Source organism: Phyllobates terribilis, unplaced genomic scaffold, assembly GCF_046119375.1.
Source record: "Phyllobates terribilis strain yellow unplaced genomic scaffold, ASM4611937v1 Scaffold_2__4_contigs__length_985480577, whole genome shotgun sequence".
NCBI classification, from domain to species: Eukaryota; Metazoa; Chordata; class Amphibia; order Anura; family Dendrobatidae; genus Phyllobates; species Phyllobates terribilis.
This window is the reverse complement of record NW_027362762.1, coordinates 649,289,223-649,304,454: the sequence shown is the minus strand read 5'-3', so window position 1 is coordinate 649,304,454 and position 15,232 is coordinate 649,289,223. Positions and strand designations below refer to the sequence as shown.

Here is a 15,232-nt window from a genome sequence, read left to right as displayed (position 1 = left end):
TAAACGTTCATTTTTTTCTTCCACATTCCAAAAATTCCTGTGAAGCACCTGAAGGGTTAATAAAGTTCTTGAATGTGGTTTTGAGCACTTTGAGGGGTGCAGTTTTTAGAATGGTGTCACTTTTGGGTATTTTCTGTCATAAAGACCTCTCAAAGTGACTTCAAATGTGATGTGGTCCCTAAAAAAATGGTTTTGTAAATTTTGTTGGAAAAACGAGAAATCGCTGGTCAACTTTTAACCCTTATAGCTCCCTAACAAAAAAAAAATTTGGTTACAAAATTGTGCTGATGTAAATTAGATATGTGGGAAATGTTATTCATTAAGTATTTTGTGTGACATATCTCTCTGATTTAAGGGCATAAAAATTCAAATTTTAAAAATTGCAAAATTTTCATTTTTTTCACAAATAAACGCAAGTGATATCGAAGAAATTTTACCACAATCATGAAGTACAATATGTCATGGAAAAACAGTCTCAGAATCAGGGGGATCCGTTGAAGTGTTCCAGAGTAATTACCTCATAAAGTGACAGTGGTCAGAATTGTAAAAATTGGCCTGGTCATTAACGTGCAAACCACCCTCGGGGGTAAAGGGCTTAAGAAATGAAGGTCAGTCAGTCCGAAAAAATGGGCAAACTTTGAATGTGTCCCCATGTGCAGTTGCTAAAACCATCAAGCGCTACAAAGAAACTGGCTCACATGAGGACCGCCCCAGGAAAGGAAGACCAAGAGTCACCTCTGCTTCTGAGGATAAGTTTATCCGAGTCACCAGCCTCAGAAATCGCAGGTTAACAGCAGCTTATATTGGAGACCAGGTCAATGCCACACAGCGTTCCAGCAGCAGACACATCTCTCCTCTTAACAGTTGTTGAAGAGATGTGTCTGCTGCTAGAACTCTGTGTGGCATTAACCTGGTCTCTAATCTAAGCTGCTGTTAACCTGCGATTTCTGAGGCTGGTGACTCGGATAAACTTATCCTCAGAAGCAGAGGTGACTCTTGGTCTTCCTTTCCTTGGGTGGTCCTCATGTGAGCCAGTTTCTTTGTAGCGCTTGATGGTTTTTGCAACTGCACTTGGGGACACTTTCAAAGTTTGCCCAATTTTTCGGACTGACTGACCTTCATTTCTTAAAGTAATGATGGCCACTCGTTTTTCTTTACTTAGAATTTGTATTATGGCATGAAAAAAGCAGCTAACAGTCTATTCAGTAGGACTATCAGCTGTGTATCCACCAGACTTCTGCACAACACAATTGATGGTCCCAACCCCATTTATAAGGCAAGAAATCCCACTTATTAATCCTGACAGGGCACACCTGTGAAGTGAAAACCATTTCCGGTGACTACCTCTTGAAGCTCATCAAGAGAATGCCAAGAGTGTGCAAAGCAGTCATCAAAGCAAAAGGTGGCTACTTTGAAGAACCTAGAATATAAGAAATATTTTCAGTTGTTTCACACTTTTTTGTTAAGTATATAATTCAACATGTGTTAATTCATAGTTTTGATGCCTTCAGTGTGAATGTACAATTCTCATAGTCATGAAAATACAGAAAAATCTTTAAATGAGGAGGTGTGTCCAAACTTTTGGTCTGTACTGTATATATATATATATACTGTGGCAAGACGACTTGCTCGGTTCTCCGGAGGCAGATACAGGACACATGGTTTGAGTAAACTGTCTGCGGGTTTATTGTGCGGCATAAACTCCAGCAGTGTCCCATAAAAAATAAACAGTCCCTCTTGGGGTTAACGGGAAACAAAAGATAAGGTATGACAGAGTCCAATAGTGAGTGAGGCTCTGGCGCTGCAGGTAGCACAGTGAAGTCTTCAGCAACACCAGTCCTCCGGTGTTGCTCTCTGGTTTCAGCCACACACAGCCTGGAGACTTCACTCTCCAGACCACACACACTCCCCAGAAAAAAATCTGACTGAGCATTTAAACCTTGCTCAGCCACACCCTGAGGGGAGGTATGGGGAATGACTTTCCTCCCATCTCTATGTCATTCCCATAAAACCACACCCTTTAAATTAGTTAACTCTCCAGCATATAACATGCTGGCAGAAAGTTTATTGGTTTCAGTTCACACAGGCTAGCAACCCATGTGACCCATACCTCCCCTCATAGATCCTACCAGTGACTCTGTCACAATACATACATACATGCACATATAAACAATATAGTAGAAAACATAAAACCTAACTGCATGTTTCTAGTTAACTTTTTCTTTTTATTGAAGGTCTACTTTAAAGATCAAAATCCAGAATTTCCAGAAGGAGGCAAGATGTCCCAATATCTGGACAATCTCTCCATAGGAGAAGCTGTAGAATTCCAAGGTCCAAAAGGACTTTTTTCATATGAAGGAAAAGGTATTGTATTTCTTCATTACGGTACTTGTGAAAAGGAAACGAAACTGAACACTATTGTGAACAGTGACTTGTCTCATGAGTGAAAAAAAAATCATGCATATGTATAATACAATGTTTTATTTTCATTAAACGGGTTGAAACTTTATTTTTATTTGAATAAATGTGTTGGGGACATGATTTGGTGGCACTTATAAATATACAAGTACTACAGGTTCTCATCCTTTGTGAAGTGCTGTCGCTTGTTAGTGCATTTTTCCTCACTGTAGAGGCAAATGTCCACACATGTTCTTCATACTCCGTTGAATCCCAAAATTAATTTTACAACAGTTTTCTAATAAGAACTTTTCACTGAAAATCTGCACTAAATCCAGCATGTTTGAACTTCACGTAAGAGCCCATAAATACATACCCCTATTGATCAAAACTGTCGATTTGTACACCAGTCTTGATAAAGAGTGTTCTGTAGTAAGATGCACCAAATTCCTTAAAAGATGTATACTTCTTAGTGTTTTTGGTGCATCTTTTAGCTGCCGTGCATGACAGTAAGTATAACGGGAGTGGTGGAACCACTGTGCCGTGACCCGTGGAGAGCCTGAAGGGGTGTAAGTGCTACACCAAGACTGACCATGGATGCATGGGACAGGAGACTGAAACAGCCAAGAAGGGAAAGTTCAGCTGGTATAGGCAGGCACAGCAGAAACCCAGGAGTGGCAGGTGCGGGCTGGTTTACAGGTGGGATCAGGCAGGTGTGACTGGTATACAGGTGAGCACAGGCAGGTGCAGGCAGGTACGGCTGGTATACAAGTGGGCACAGTCAAGTGCAGGCGGGTACGGCTGGTATACAGGTGGGCATAGGCAGGTGCAGGGGGTTATGGCTGGTATACAGGTGGGCACAGGCAGATTCAGGCGGGTACGGCTGGAAGGCACAAGCAAGGACAGGCAAGAACGAGGCAAGAACAAGTGGGTACGGGCAGGTACAGACTGACACCAGCGAGAAATAGCAGGTACTGGCAGGTACTAACAAACTGGGAACCTGAAACTAGCATGCATGCTGGGAGCAGACTAACAACATTGCTCAGGCACCTCCCAACAGGTGGAGGTGCCTTGAATAATGAGTGTCATTGGCTGGGGACACTTTAGAACAGTCCACACTGTTCCTTTAAGAGGGGAGGAGTGCATGCGCACTCTAAGGACAGTGCTCAGGGATCTGCGAGCCGTGCGCATACTCCAGGCAGCAGCACCAGGAGCAGCAGGAGTGGAACGGAGGATGCGGCAGTGAATAGGTTGGCGTCTCTACTGGGGGAGGGAAAGAACGTGCAGAGACGCTGGTGCTACAGTAAGAAATGTGATTCAGTAATTTACACCACTTTTTGGCATAAATTGGCATAAATTATGATGATAGTGATAAAAGATTAATCTATGATTTCAATACTTAACTAGCCAATTATGCAATGACAATAAACTATACTAGTAGTTAAAAAATTAGTCCATATAAACATTAGTTGCAACTAATAGCAGCTGAAACTAAAACCAATTTGTATGCAAGACGTACTTGGCTACATTGTAAATTTTGATGTCCAAGGCAATGTCCACAAGAGTCGCAATATGTCCAAATTCAGATAATAGGAATATAACTGTAAGTGAGTGAGCATAATCTTCATACCATGGCACTTTGGGTGGTATTGCTCACAGTAACCACCTGTATATAGTCCAAAATGGTGGGTGACATCACTCCCCAAAGGGACCAGGCACACCAAAAACCAGGTTCTTGGTTCACGTGATACATCCATCCAGACTACTGTACCTTTAGGGAGAGATCTCACTCACCAAAAGTTGAAAATTTCCACAATGGGCTCATAACTATCTGAAGTATCTGCTTCTCCCATGAAAATGAACTTCGGCCTCCTGACGAACTTATGAAGGGGAAACGCATGAAGGCCTACTTGATTGACAAGCATCGGATATAATAAGTTATCTATTCTTTACTTGACCTAATCATTTTGGACCCATATTTCACTTTTATCACCCCTACCCCCAGATTAGCAGTTTTATGCCTAGCAATAGGTTCCCTTATGATTATTTCCTATCTAGGGATTTATAGGGAAAGGGAGGGAGAGCCGCTGAGGAGTGGGGGCACCAAAACCTTGCTATCTAGGGTGCCAACCCTTGTTGCAAGGCAGGATAAAAGTTATTGAATATTATAGGGCCATTTAGATTTTTTCTGTATGGTTTTACCTGGCAATTCATTATTTGTTATTTATTCCATGACTTGACTTTGCCCCTTTTGATATCTATCCTGTGACTATATAATTATATCTATGATTATGCCAAAAGAAAGGGGATATGTCAACATGCTGGTCATTAGGGATAAGTGACCAGAAATTTGGTCCAATCATACACTTTTAATAATCTGGTCCCATTTAGGTCTGAATCAGGCTTTTCTTTTTTGCTTATTTTGGTTTTGTTGTGTTACACATAGGGGTTTGTTATTTGGACCTTTTTAATTGTTAATAATAAAATTGTGTATTTAAGGGTTATATGCACAATATGTTTTGATCCCTTATAGATATTTATTTTCCTAACTACAAAATTGTAATGCATCATACCTATTTAGCTGGCAGAAATAATACAATGCATTGGCATTATAGATGGCAGTACCAAACCCAAGCACAATTAGAACAGAAAATCTAGAGACCCATATTATTATTATACATTAAATATGTGACTTTTTTGTGCTTCTTTTTATGAGGTTACTTTGCTGTTCAACCAAACAAGAGCTCACTAGCTGAGAGAAAGTTTGCCCGTCAGGTTGGAATGATAGCAGGTGGAACAGGTACGTAAACACATTGGGGAGAATTCATGTGTAGGGTTTATGTAGTTAGTTTTTCTGGAAGCAACATAGAATTATACATTCCAGATGTATCTAAATGGAATCAGGGAGTTAATATATTTGTCACATCTTTAAATATGTCTAGTAAATGTTTTTCACTTCTATGCATAATGAAATAGCACAAAAATTTGGTGACAATTTAAAAAAGTTGCATTCCTAAATGTGTCCAAATCCTAACCAAGAAGCAAGTCATGGCCATTTTTCTCACCAATTCTCATTAAAAAAGTGCACATATATTAATAAATGTGGGCCATTAAATCATATTAGTGAATAGAATGAATATAGAGATTTTGGTATATATTCAATACATTTTTTATATTTAAAATGTATCATTAAAATCTATCATGACAATAAACCTCTGGCCAGTGGCATAGAAAGAAAGAGGGCACCGCTTAGCAGTCTGCATCATATAGCTGGTACAGCGTCTAAGCACAAAAGGCTTAAAAACATACAGTATATCCTGCGCCTTACCGCTTGCTTATTCTCTGTGGCCATATTGCACAGACTACGGTACATCACCCCACTCTTACACAGCTGGCATATAGCTCAGTTCCCCCATACACTGGAACACTCAGCTGTTGAAGATGTTTTGCTGCGATTTTTTGTCTCTTTTTACCTGTAGATTTTCCTAATCTTATTCAACTCTATGGTTAAAATCCGCACATAAAACACATATTTACCGCACAAGAAATTGACATGTTGCGGATTTTCAAAACCGTACCACAGGTCAGTTTACGTTTCTTAAGAATAAAAGCTCAGTGGGCATGAGATTTCTATAAATCGCATCCAGTTTCCTTGAACCGTAAAATGCTGCTTTTTTTTGTGCAGTGAAAATAATATGCAGTCAGAAATGCGTCAAATACTAATCGTGGGAACTTAGCCTTTGCCAGAATCATCAGACTGCAGCATACCTCCCCAACAATCAAAGGACCAGGCCATTGGATTCGGCCCTATTTTTATTTTCCTCAACATAATCTGTCTGGTGAAGGCTGGTAGACCTCCATACACATTATCTGATAGGCCCATAAAATTGGATATTTCCAATGATCTTTATCTAATGTTTATGGGAACCTTAGATTGTCTAGGCTGCCCTGTCATTAGCTGATGAAGCATCTGTGTATTTTCTGATTAGTATGCAGACCAGGGCAATATCCACAGCCTGTGTGGCCCTAGGCAGTACACCTAAATATGCCTCTTTTAGGATACATTCACATGTTCAGTATTTGGTGAGCTTTTTACATCAGTATTTGTAAGCGAAAACTAGGAGTGAATAAAAAATACAGAAGTGGTGACGTGTTTCTATTACACTTTTCCTCTCCTGGTTTTGGCTTACAAATACTGATGTAAAATACTGACCAAATACTCAACGTGGGCACATGGTCTCAAAGGCCCATTTACACTTTCCAATATGTCTTTCTGATTCACTTATTTCATTGACCATCAATTGAGATAATGGAAAGTAATTACGGAGGCACAATTGTTAAATGTATGTGCAGCTCATAATGATACCAAATCCTGGCATCCAGTGTGGTCAACTGTATTCCCCAGACTCATGCGCTGTATTGGAATATATACCGCACACTATGCTGTACCAGAATCTGGAGTCTATATACATCAGTTCTGATGAAGGGTTGTTAAGACCGAAAAGTTAACTATATGGATTGCCATTAAAACGTTATTTTACTTATAGCTATTTGATCTCCAAGTTCTTTCACTTACTCTATATAAATAATTAGCCCTACCCTGAAATAACCATAAGTACATTATGTAAATACCACTATAATACAGTCACCGCCATAGAATACCACTATTCAGTGACTGAATAATACATTCACACGTACAGACTAGACTATCCACACTGTTCATTGGAAGTCTGACATAGTCCCCTCTGTACTTAAATGAGTCAATCCAGACTTCAGGAGCACACTGCAATCGTAATCCTAGCGGCCATTTTACAAACGAGAGGTCTGAAAATGTAAAGAAACATACCAGAAAGAGGAGGGCACCAAGTATTTTAACAATATATTATGCATTAATGGTGACATCGTTATTGTACCATGGAGGATTGCTCTAACTGGAAAAACTTTGGCTTATAAAGTGCTACATTTTCATAGAAATGCTTGTTTTATAAAAATTCTATGGGGAAAAAATTGGTACATGTGAAAGAACCTTTACTACTATTTCAACAATGTACAAACATATTGGACCCTCTTCAAGCGTCATAAAGTTAGCTTATCTTCCTAATCACCTTTTATGTGACTTTACATATTCCAGTTCTACTGTGTCACCTATATTCATTAGTTGCTTGTAGATTTTAAAGGAGTTAGTGCCCCAAATAATATACAAATGGCATATACTCACCACCCAGATCCGCGCTATTCCAGTGATTTTGCGATGTGTCTCGGGTGCTGGCATGACATTCTTATGTTATATGAGTTCTACAACCAATCAGTGGCTGCTGATGGACTGCAGAGCTCACGTGACTTAATGAGAACCTGTCACCAGTTTTTCCCATATAGAGAACGGCCACCACCATTAAGACCTCTTTTGCAGCATACTAGAATGTCTAAAATGTCCCCAATCCCCTCTGCAGGTCCCAAGAGGGACCTTCAAGAGGTAGTCACCAGAAATGGTTTTCACTTCACAGGTGTGCCCTGTCAGGTTTAAGAAGTGGGATTTCTTGCCTTATAAATGGGGTTGGGACCATCAGTTGTGTTGTGCAGAAGTCTGGTGGATACACAGCTGATAGTCCTACTAAATAGACTGTTAGAATTTGTATTATGGCAAGAAAAGAGCAACTAAGTAAAGAAAAACGAGTGGCCATCATTACTTTAAGAAATGAAGGTCAGTCAGTGCGAAAAATTGGGCAAACTTTGAAAGTGTCCCCAAGTGCAGTTGCAAAAACCATCAAGCACTACAAAGAAACTGGCTCACATGAGGACCGCCCCAGGAAAGGAAGACCAAGAGTCACCTCTGCTTCTGAGGATAAGTTTATCCGAGTCACCAGCCTCAGAAATCGCAGGTTAACAGCAGCTCAGATTAGAGACCAGGTCAATGCCACACACAGTTCTAGCGGCAGACACATCTCTTCAACAACTGTTAAGAGGAGACTTTGTGCAGGCCTTCATGGTAAAATAGCTGCTAGGAAACCACTGCTAAGGACAGGCAACAAGCAGAAGAGACTTGTTTGGGCTAAAGAACACAAGGAATGGATATTAGACCAGTGGAAATCTGTGCTTTGGTCTCATGAGTCCAAACTTGAGATCTTTGGTTCCAAACACCGTGTCTTTGTGCGATGCAGAAAAGGTGAACGGATGGACTCTACATGCCTGGTTCCCACCGTGAAGCATGGAGGAGGAGGTGTGATGGTGTGGGGGTGCTTTGCTGGTGACACTGTTGGGGATTTATTCAAAATTGAAGGCATACTGAACCAGCATGGCTACCACAGCATCTTGCAGCGGCATGCTATTCCATCCGGTTTCCGTTTAGTTGGTCCATCATTTATTTTTCAACAGGACAATGACCCCAAACACACCTCCAGGCAGTGTAAAGGCTATTTGACCAAGAAGGAGAGTGATGGGGTGCTAGGCCAGATGACCTGGCCTCCACAGTCACCAGACCTGAACCCAATCGAGATGGTTTGGGGTGAGCTGGACCGCAGAGTGAAGGCAAAAGGGCCAACAAGTGCTAAGCATCTCTGGGAACTCCTTCAAGATTGTTGGAAGACCATTTCCAGTGACTACCTCTTGAAGCTCATCAAGAGAATGCCAAGAGTGTACAAAGCAGTCATCAAAGCAAAAGGTGGCTACTTTGAAGAACCTAGAATATAAGACATATTTTCAGTTGTTTCACACTTTTTTGTTAAGTATATAATTCCACATGTGTTAATTCATAGTTTTGATGCCTTGAGTGTGAATGCACAATTTTAATAGTCATGAAAATACAGAAAAATCTTTAAATGAGAAGGTGTGTCCAAACTTTTGGTCTGTACTGATATATATATATATATATATATATATATATATATATATATATATATATATATATATATATATATATATATATATATATATATATATATATATATATATATATATATATATATATATATATATATATATATATATACACACACACATACATACATACATACACAGTGGGTATGGAAAGTATTCAGACCCCTTTAAATTTTTCACTCTTTGTTTCATTGCAGCCATTTGGTAAATTTGGTAAATTCTAAAAAGTTCATTTTTTTTCTCATTAAAGTACACTCTGCACCCCATCTTGATTGAAAAAAAAAGCAGAAATGTAGAAATTTTTGCAAATTTATTAAAAAAGAAAAGCTGAAATATCACATGGTCATAAGTATTCAAACCCTTTGCTCAGACGCTCATATTTAAGTCACATGCTGTCCATTTCCTTGTGATTTTCCTTGAGATGTCTATATTTTCCTGTCTATATAAGACCTCACAGCTCACAGTGCATGTCAGACCCAATGAGAATCATAAGCTCAAAGGAACGGCCCAAGGAGCTCAGAGACAGAATTGTGGCAAAGCACAGATCGGGCCAAGGTTACAAAAGAATTTCTGCATTACTCAAGGTTTTTAAGAGCACAGTGGCCTCCATAATCCTTAAATGGAAGAAGTTTTGGACCACTAGAAGTCTTGCTAGACCTGGCCATCCAGCCAAACTGAGCAATCGTGGGAGAAGAGCCTTGGTGAGAGACGTAAAGAAGAACCCCAAGATCACTGTGGCTGAGCTCCAGAGATGCAGTAGGGAGATGGGAGAAAGTTCCACAAAGTCAACTATCACTGAAGCCCTCCACCAGTCGGGCCTTTATGGCAGAGTGGCCCGACGAAAACCTATCCTCAGTGCAAGATATATGTAAGCCCGCATAGAGTTTGCTCAAAAACACATGAAGGACTCCCAGACTATGAGAAATAAGATTCTCTGGTGTGATGAGACAAAGATAGAACTTATGGTGATAATTCTAAGTGGCATGGGTGGAGAAAACCAGGCACTGCTCATCACCTGCCCAATACAATCCCAACAGTGAAACATGGTGGTGGCAGCGTCATGCTATGGGGGTGTTTTTCAGCTGCAGGGACAGGACGACTGGTTTCAATTGAAGGAAACATGAATATGAATGCCAAGTAAAGAGATATCCTAGATGAAAAGCTCTTCCAGGGAGCTCTGGACCTCAGACTTGGCCGAAGGTTCACCTTCCAACAAGACAATGACTCTAAGCGCACAGCTAAAATAACAAAGGAGTGGCTTCAGAACAACTCTGTGACCATTCTTGACTGGCTCAGCCAGAGCCCTGACCTAAACCCAATTGAGCATCTCTGGAGAGACCTGAAAATGGCTGTCCACCAACGTTCACCATCCAACCTGACGGAACTGGAGAGGATCTGCAAGGAAGAATGGCAGAGGATCCCCAAATCCAGGTGTGAAAAACTTGCTGTGCTGTACTAGCTCAAAAGGGTGCTTCTACTCAATACTGAGCAAAGGGTATGAATACTTATGACCATGTGATATCTCAGTTTTTCTTTTTTAATAAATTGCAGCGCTGGGGTCCTGGCTTCATCTCCCACCAAGGACAAAATCTGCAAGGAGTTTGTATGTTCTCCCTATGTTTGCTTGGGTTTCGTCTGGGTTCTCTGACTTCCTCCTACACTCCAAAGACATACTGAGAGGGAATTTAGATTGGGCGCCCAATGGGGACATCGATGATAATGTATGTAAAGCGCTGTGGAATATGTTGGCTCTATATAAAAATAAAGATTATTATTATTATTTATTATGCCTATCCAGCCTGCAGTGTGGACTCAGGCCCGGTGAAGGGTTGCAGGAATGTCCTGTAACAATAAATGGAGTACTTGTGACGGTACTCTTGAACTCAGGGAGTTTGGTGACCCTGGTAAGGGCCACACTCCCCCATCTGTTGATCCACAGAAAACACGTGGGTGTCCATTGTATTCACAGGGATGCCATGGACTACCCCATTGCCAAAGTGACTATAGAAACAAACTGTGGCGCTGAGACCCATGAAGTTGGAGTGGTTAAAGACCTGCTACACCCAGTGATAATAGGGCGGGACTTTAGCTTGTTCTGGGGCTTATGGTGGAAGGCGGGGGTGCTAAATGACTCAGACAAGAGCCGGTTCAATCATGATGAATCCCCATCGCAGTTGGAAACGAATGAGTTCCCCCTGTGTGTCCTTGCTGGTAAAGAAAAGGGCTGTGACCAATAAAGCCGAGATTCCTGAATTGTGGGTTTTTGGGGGGAATTTTGGGACTACTTAAATTCGAGATTTTATTTTAAAAGCGGCATTTGACAATGTGACTATGATAAATGGGGTCACTCAAGAGCCCGGGGCCGATACTAGGTTTCCACATTTCGCTTTAAATGAGGAGCTGCTATATCGGGTATATCGGGTAAATTCCCCTTACTGTCGGGGTTCCTCAAGGATCAGTCCTAGGCTCCCTTCTTTTCTCCTTATACACAGCGCCTATTGGACAAACAATCAGTAGATTTGGTTTTCAATACCATCTCTATGCTGATGACACCCAATTATATACCTCTGCTCCGGACATCGCCCCTGCATTACTACAAAAGACCAGTGATTGTCTTTCTGCTGTGTCTAACATTATGTCCTCCCTCTACCTAAAACTGAATCTGTCTAAAACTGAACTACTCGTCTTTCCTCCCTCCACTAACCTACCTGTGCCCGATATTGCCATTTCTATTTGTGGCTCAACCATTACTACCCAGCAACAAGCCCGCTGTCTTGGGGTCATTTTTGATTCAGATCTTTCTTTCACTCCTCACATCAAATCACTCACTCGTTCATGTCATCTACACCTCAAAAACATCTCAAGAATCAGGACTTTTCTCACCTTTGACTCGGCAAAAACTCTTACTGTAGCTCTTATTCATTCTCGTCTTGACTATTGCAACGCTCTACTAATCGGTCTCCCTCTTACTAAACTCTCCCCTCTCCATGCAGCAGACAGGATCATATTCCTCGCCAACCGCTACACCGATGCCTCTTCCTTGTGCCAGTCATTGCATTGGTTGCCCATCCAATATAGAGTTCAATTTAAACTTATCACGCTTACCCACAAAGCGCTCCATGCTTCAGTACCCCCCTACATCTCCTCTCTTGTCTCAGTCTACCACCCTACACGTGCCCTCCACTCTGCCAGTGACTTAAAACTAAAATCCTCCATAATCCGAACTTCCCACTCCCGTCTCTAAGATTTCTCGCGTGCTGCGCCAATTCTTTGGAATGCACTACCCAGGACAGTTCGATTAATTCCCAATATCCACAGTTTCAAGCGAACCCTAAAGACACATTTCTTTAGACTGGCGTATGGCTTAAACACACTCTGTTCGTCCCAGTTTTCCCCCATATTAAAATCTTCTTCAACTTCAGGTTCATACCAGCCATGCACTTAATAGCCTCTGTCAGGACTGTACACATACTGGCTGGCGACCAGTCCATGTATTATTATTTATCCTATTTAGTATTTCAAGGCTGCATTATACAATATATGTACTTTTTACCTTTTGTGTCTCCCCCATTTCCTCATAGACTGTAAGCTTGCGAGCAGGGCCCTCACTCCTTTCGATATGAGATATGCTTATTCTGTATTGTCTGTATATGTCCTCCCTAAAATTTGTAAAGTGTTGCGGAATATGTTGGCGCTATAAAAATAAAAAAATAGAAACTATTATTATTATTATTATTATTGGGTGACTAAACTTAGAGAGGAATTGATAGAGTAGTTGTTAGTACCGGGTCCCTATAGGTGTAGTGTACTATACCTGACCCATTCCCATGTCTTGGGTGGGCATCTGGGAGTAGACAAAACTCAAGAGCGGGTCCTTCAGAAGTTCTACTGGCCTGGATGTCACCGAGAGATTGTTAATTTTTGCAGGTCCTGCCCTACCTGTCAGCTAATGGCTCCCGTATCTCACTTCTGAAGTCCCTTAGTGCCGTTGCCCATTATAGAGGTCCCATTTGACCGGATTGCCATGGACCTTGTTGGGCCCCTAGTTAAGTCCACCAGAGGACACCAATACATTCTGGTGGTGATGGACTATGCAACACAGTACCCGGAGGCGGTACCACTAAGAAACTCCTCCACCAAGAGTATAGCCAGAGAGCTAGTCCACAATTTCTCCCGGACAGGCCGGTCAAAGGAGATCCTGTCAGACCAAGAAACTCCTTTTATGTCCAAAGTGATGAGGTAGTTGTGTAAGGCTCTCTCAGGATGTTGATGTACCTTCCGCAGATGGACGGCCTGGTGGAGAGGTTCAACAAGACCTTGAAAATCCATGCTTAAGAAGGTCATGGAGAAGGATGGCCAAGACTGGGATTGCCTACTGCCGTACCTGCTGTTCTCTATCAGGGAAGTCCCACAGGCCTCTACAGGGTTCTCACTGTTTGAGTTGCTGTACAGACAGAACCCTCGGGGACTTCTGGATATTGCACAGGAGACCTGGGAAGCAGAGGTTACACCCCACTGGAGCATCATCAAGCATGTGGCCCAGATGCAGGACCAAATCGTGAAGGCGATGCCAATTGTGAAGTTTAGCCCTTGTGACCGGGTATTGGTGTTGGTACCCACAGTCGAAAGTAAGTTTCTGGCTAAGTGGCAGGGGCCATATGAGGTGGTCAAAAAACTGAGTGACACAAACCACAAGGTCCACCAGCCAGGGAAAAGAAAGCCGTACCAAGTGTACCACATCAACCTCCTCAAATGGTGGTGAGACAGGGAACCGGTGGAATCTACCTGTCTGGGGGCCAGTACTGAAGCCAGGTTCGAGGATGTCACAGTGGCAGAGAGACTGTCACCGGCCCAGAAGCAACAGTGCCGAGAACTGCTTCACCGGAACTGGGACCTGTTGTTCGAGTTGCCGGGAATTACGCAGCTTGTGGAGCATGAAATCCTGAGAGAATCACATGTGCAGGTAAATCAAAAGCTGTATCGGATTCCTGAAGCCTACCGTGAGGTGAATTTAAAAAAGGTGAGGAGAATGTTGAGCCTGGGCGTCATCAAGGAATCAAAGAGCAGTTGGCCCAGCCCTATTGTCCTAGTGCCGTAGCCTGATAGAGAATGGCGCTTTTGTAATGATTACAGAAAGCTAAATGAGGCATCCAAGTTTGACGCCTATTCAATGCCCCGCGTTGATGAACTTATTGAGAGGCTAGGATCAGCCAGATACATCACCACCCTGGTCTTAACAAAAAGGTACTGCCAAATCCTCCTGTCCCAATGTACCAAGGAGAAGACGGCCTTCTCAACACCTGACGGGTCCTTCCAGTATACCAGGATGCCATTCGGGCTAAAAGGAGCCCCAGCTACCTTCCAGAGGGCCATGGACCGGATCCTAGCCTCTCACAAAAAGTACGCCATATCTTACCTGGACGACATTGTTATCTTCAGCCTGGATTAGGGAAGTCACCTGCAGAAGGTCCAGGTGGTACTGGATGCGCTGAGGAAAGCAGGGTTTACCATAAACCCAGAGAAGTGCATTATGGGGAAAGAAGAGGCAAAATAATTGGGCTACATTGTTGGAAGGGGTGATATAGAGCCGCAAGTGAATAAGATGGAGGCAACCCAAAATTGGCAACAACAAGTCTCGAAGAAACAGGTTAGAGCATTTCTGGGAATTGTGGGATACTATTGGCAATTTATCCCAAATTTTGCCAGGATAGCCGCACCTCTAACCAATCTTCTTAAAGGACGAAGACGTCGATGGTCAAATGGTCTTCTGAAGCAGAGATGGCGTTCCAAGAGTTGAAGCTCGCCGTGTGTAAGCAGCCAATCTTGAGCGCACCTGCCTTCAGTAAAGAGTTTGTAGTCCAGACGGACGCCTCAGAGGTTGAATTAGGTGCGGTGTTGTCCTAAAAAGTAAACGGGGAAGAATATCCCATCCTGTATCTAAGCTGGAAACTCTCTGACTGTG

The 15,232-nt window shown here is 42.2% G+C and overlaps 1 protein-coding gene across 1 annotated transcript in view; it reads left to right on the top strand.

The window, feature by feature from the left end:
• CYB5R1 (cytochrome b5 reductase 1) overlaps positions 1-15,232 on the top strand; it is a 150,222-nt gene that overhangs the window by 62,930 nt on the left and 72,060 nt on the right. Inside the window, exons 5-6 of the mRNA XM_073669141.1 lie at positions 2,235-2,364; positions 5,114-5,197. Coding sequence (XP_073525242.1) covers positions 2,235-2,364; positions 5,114-5,197 — 214 coding nt within the window. The remainder of the gene's footprint in view (positions 1-2,234; positions 2,365-5,113; positions 5,198-15,232) is intronic.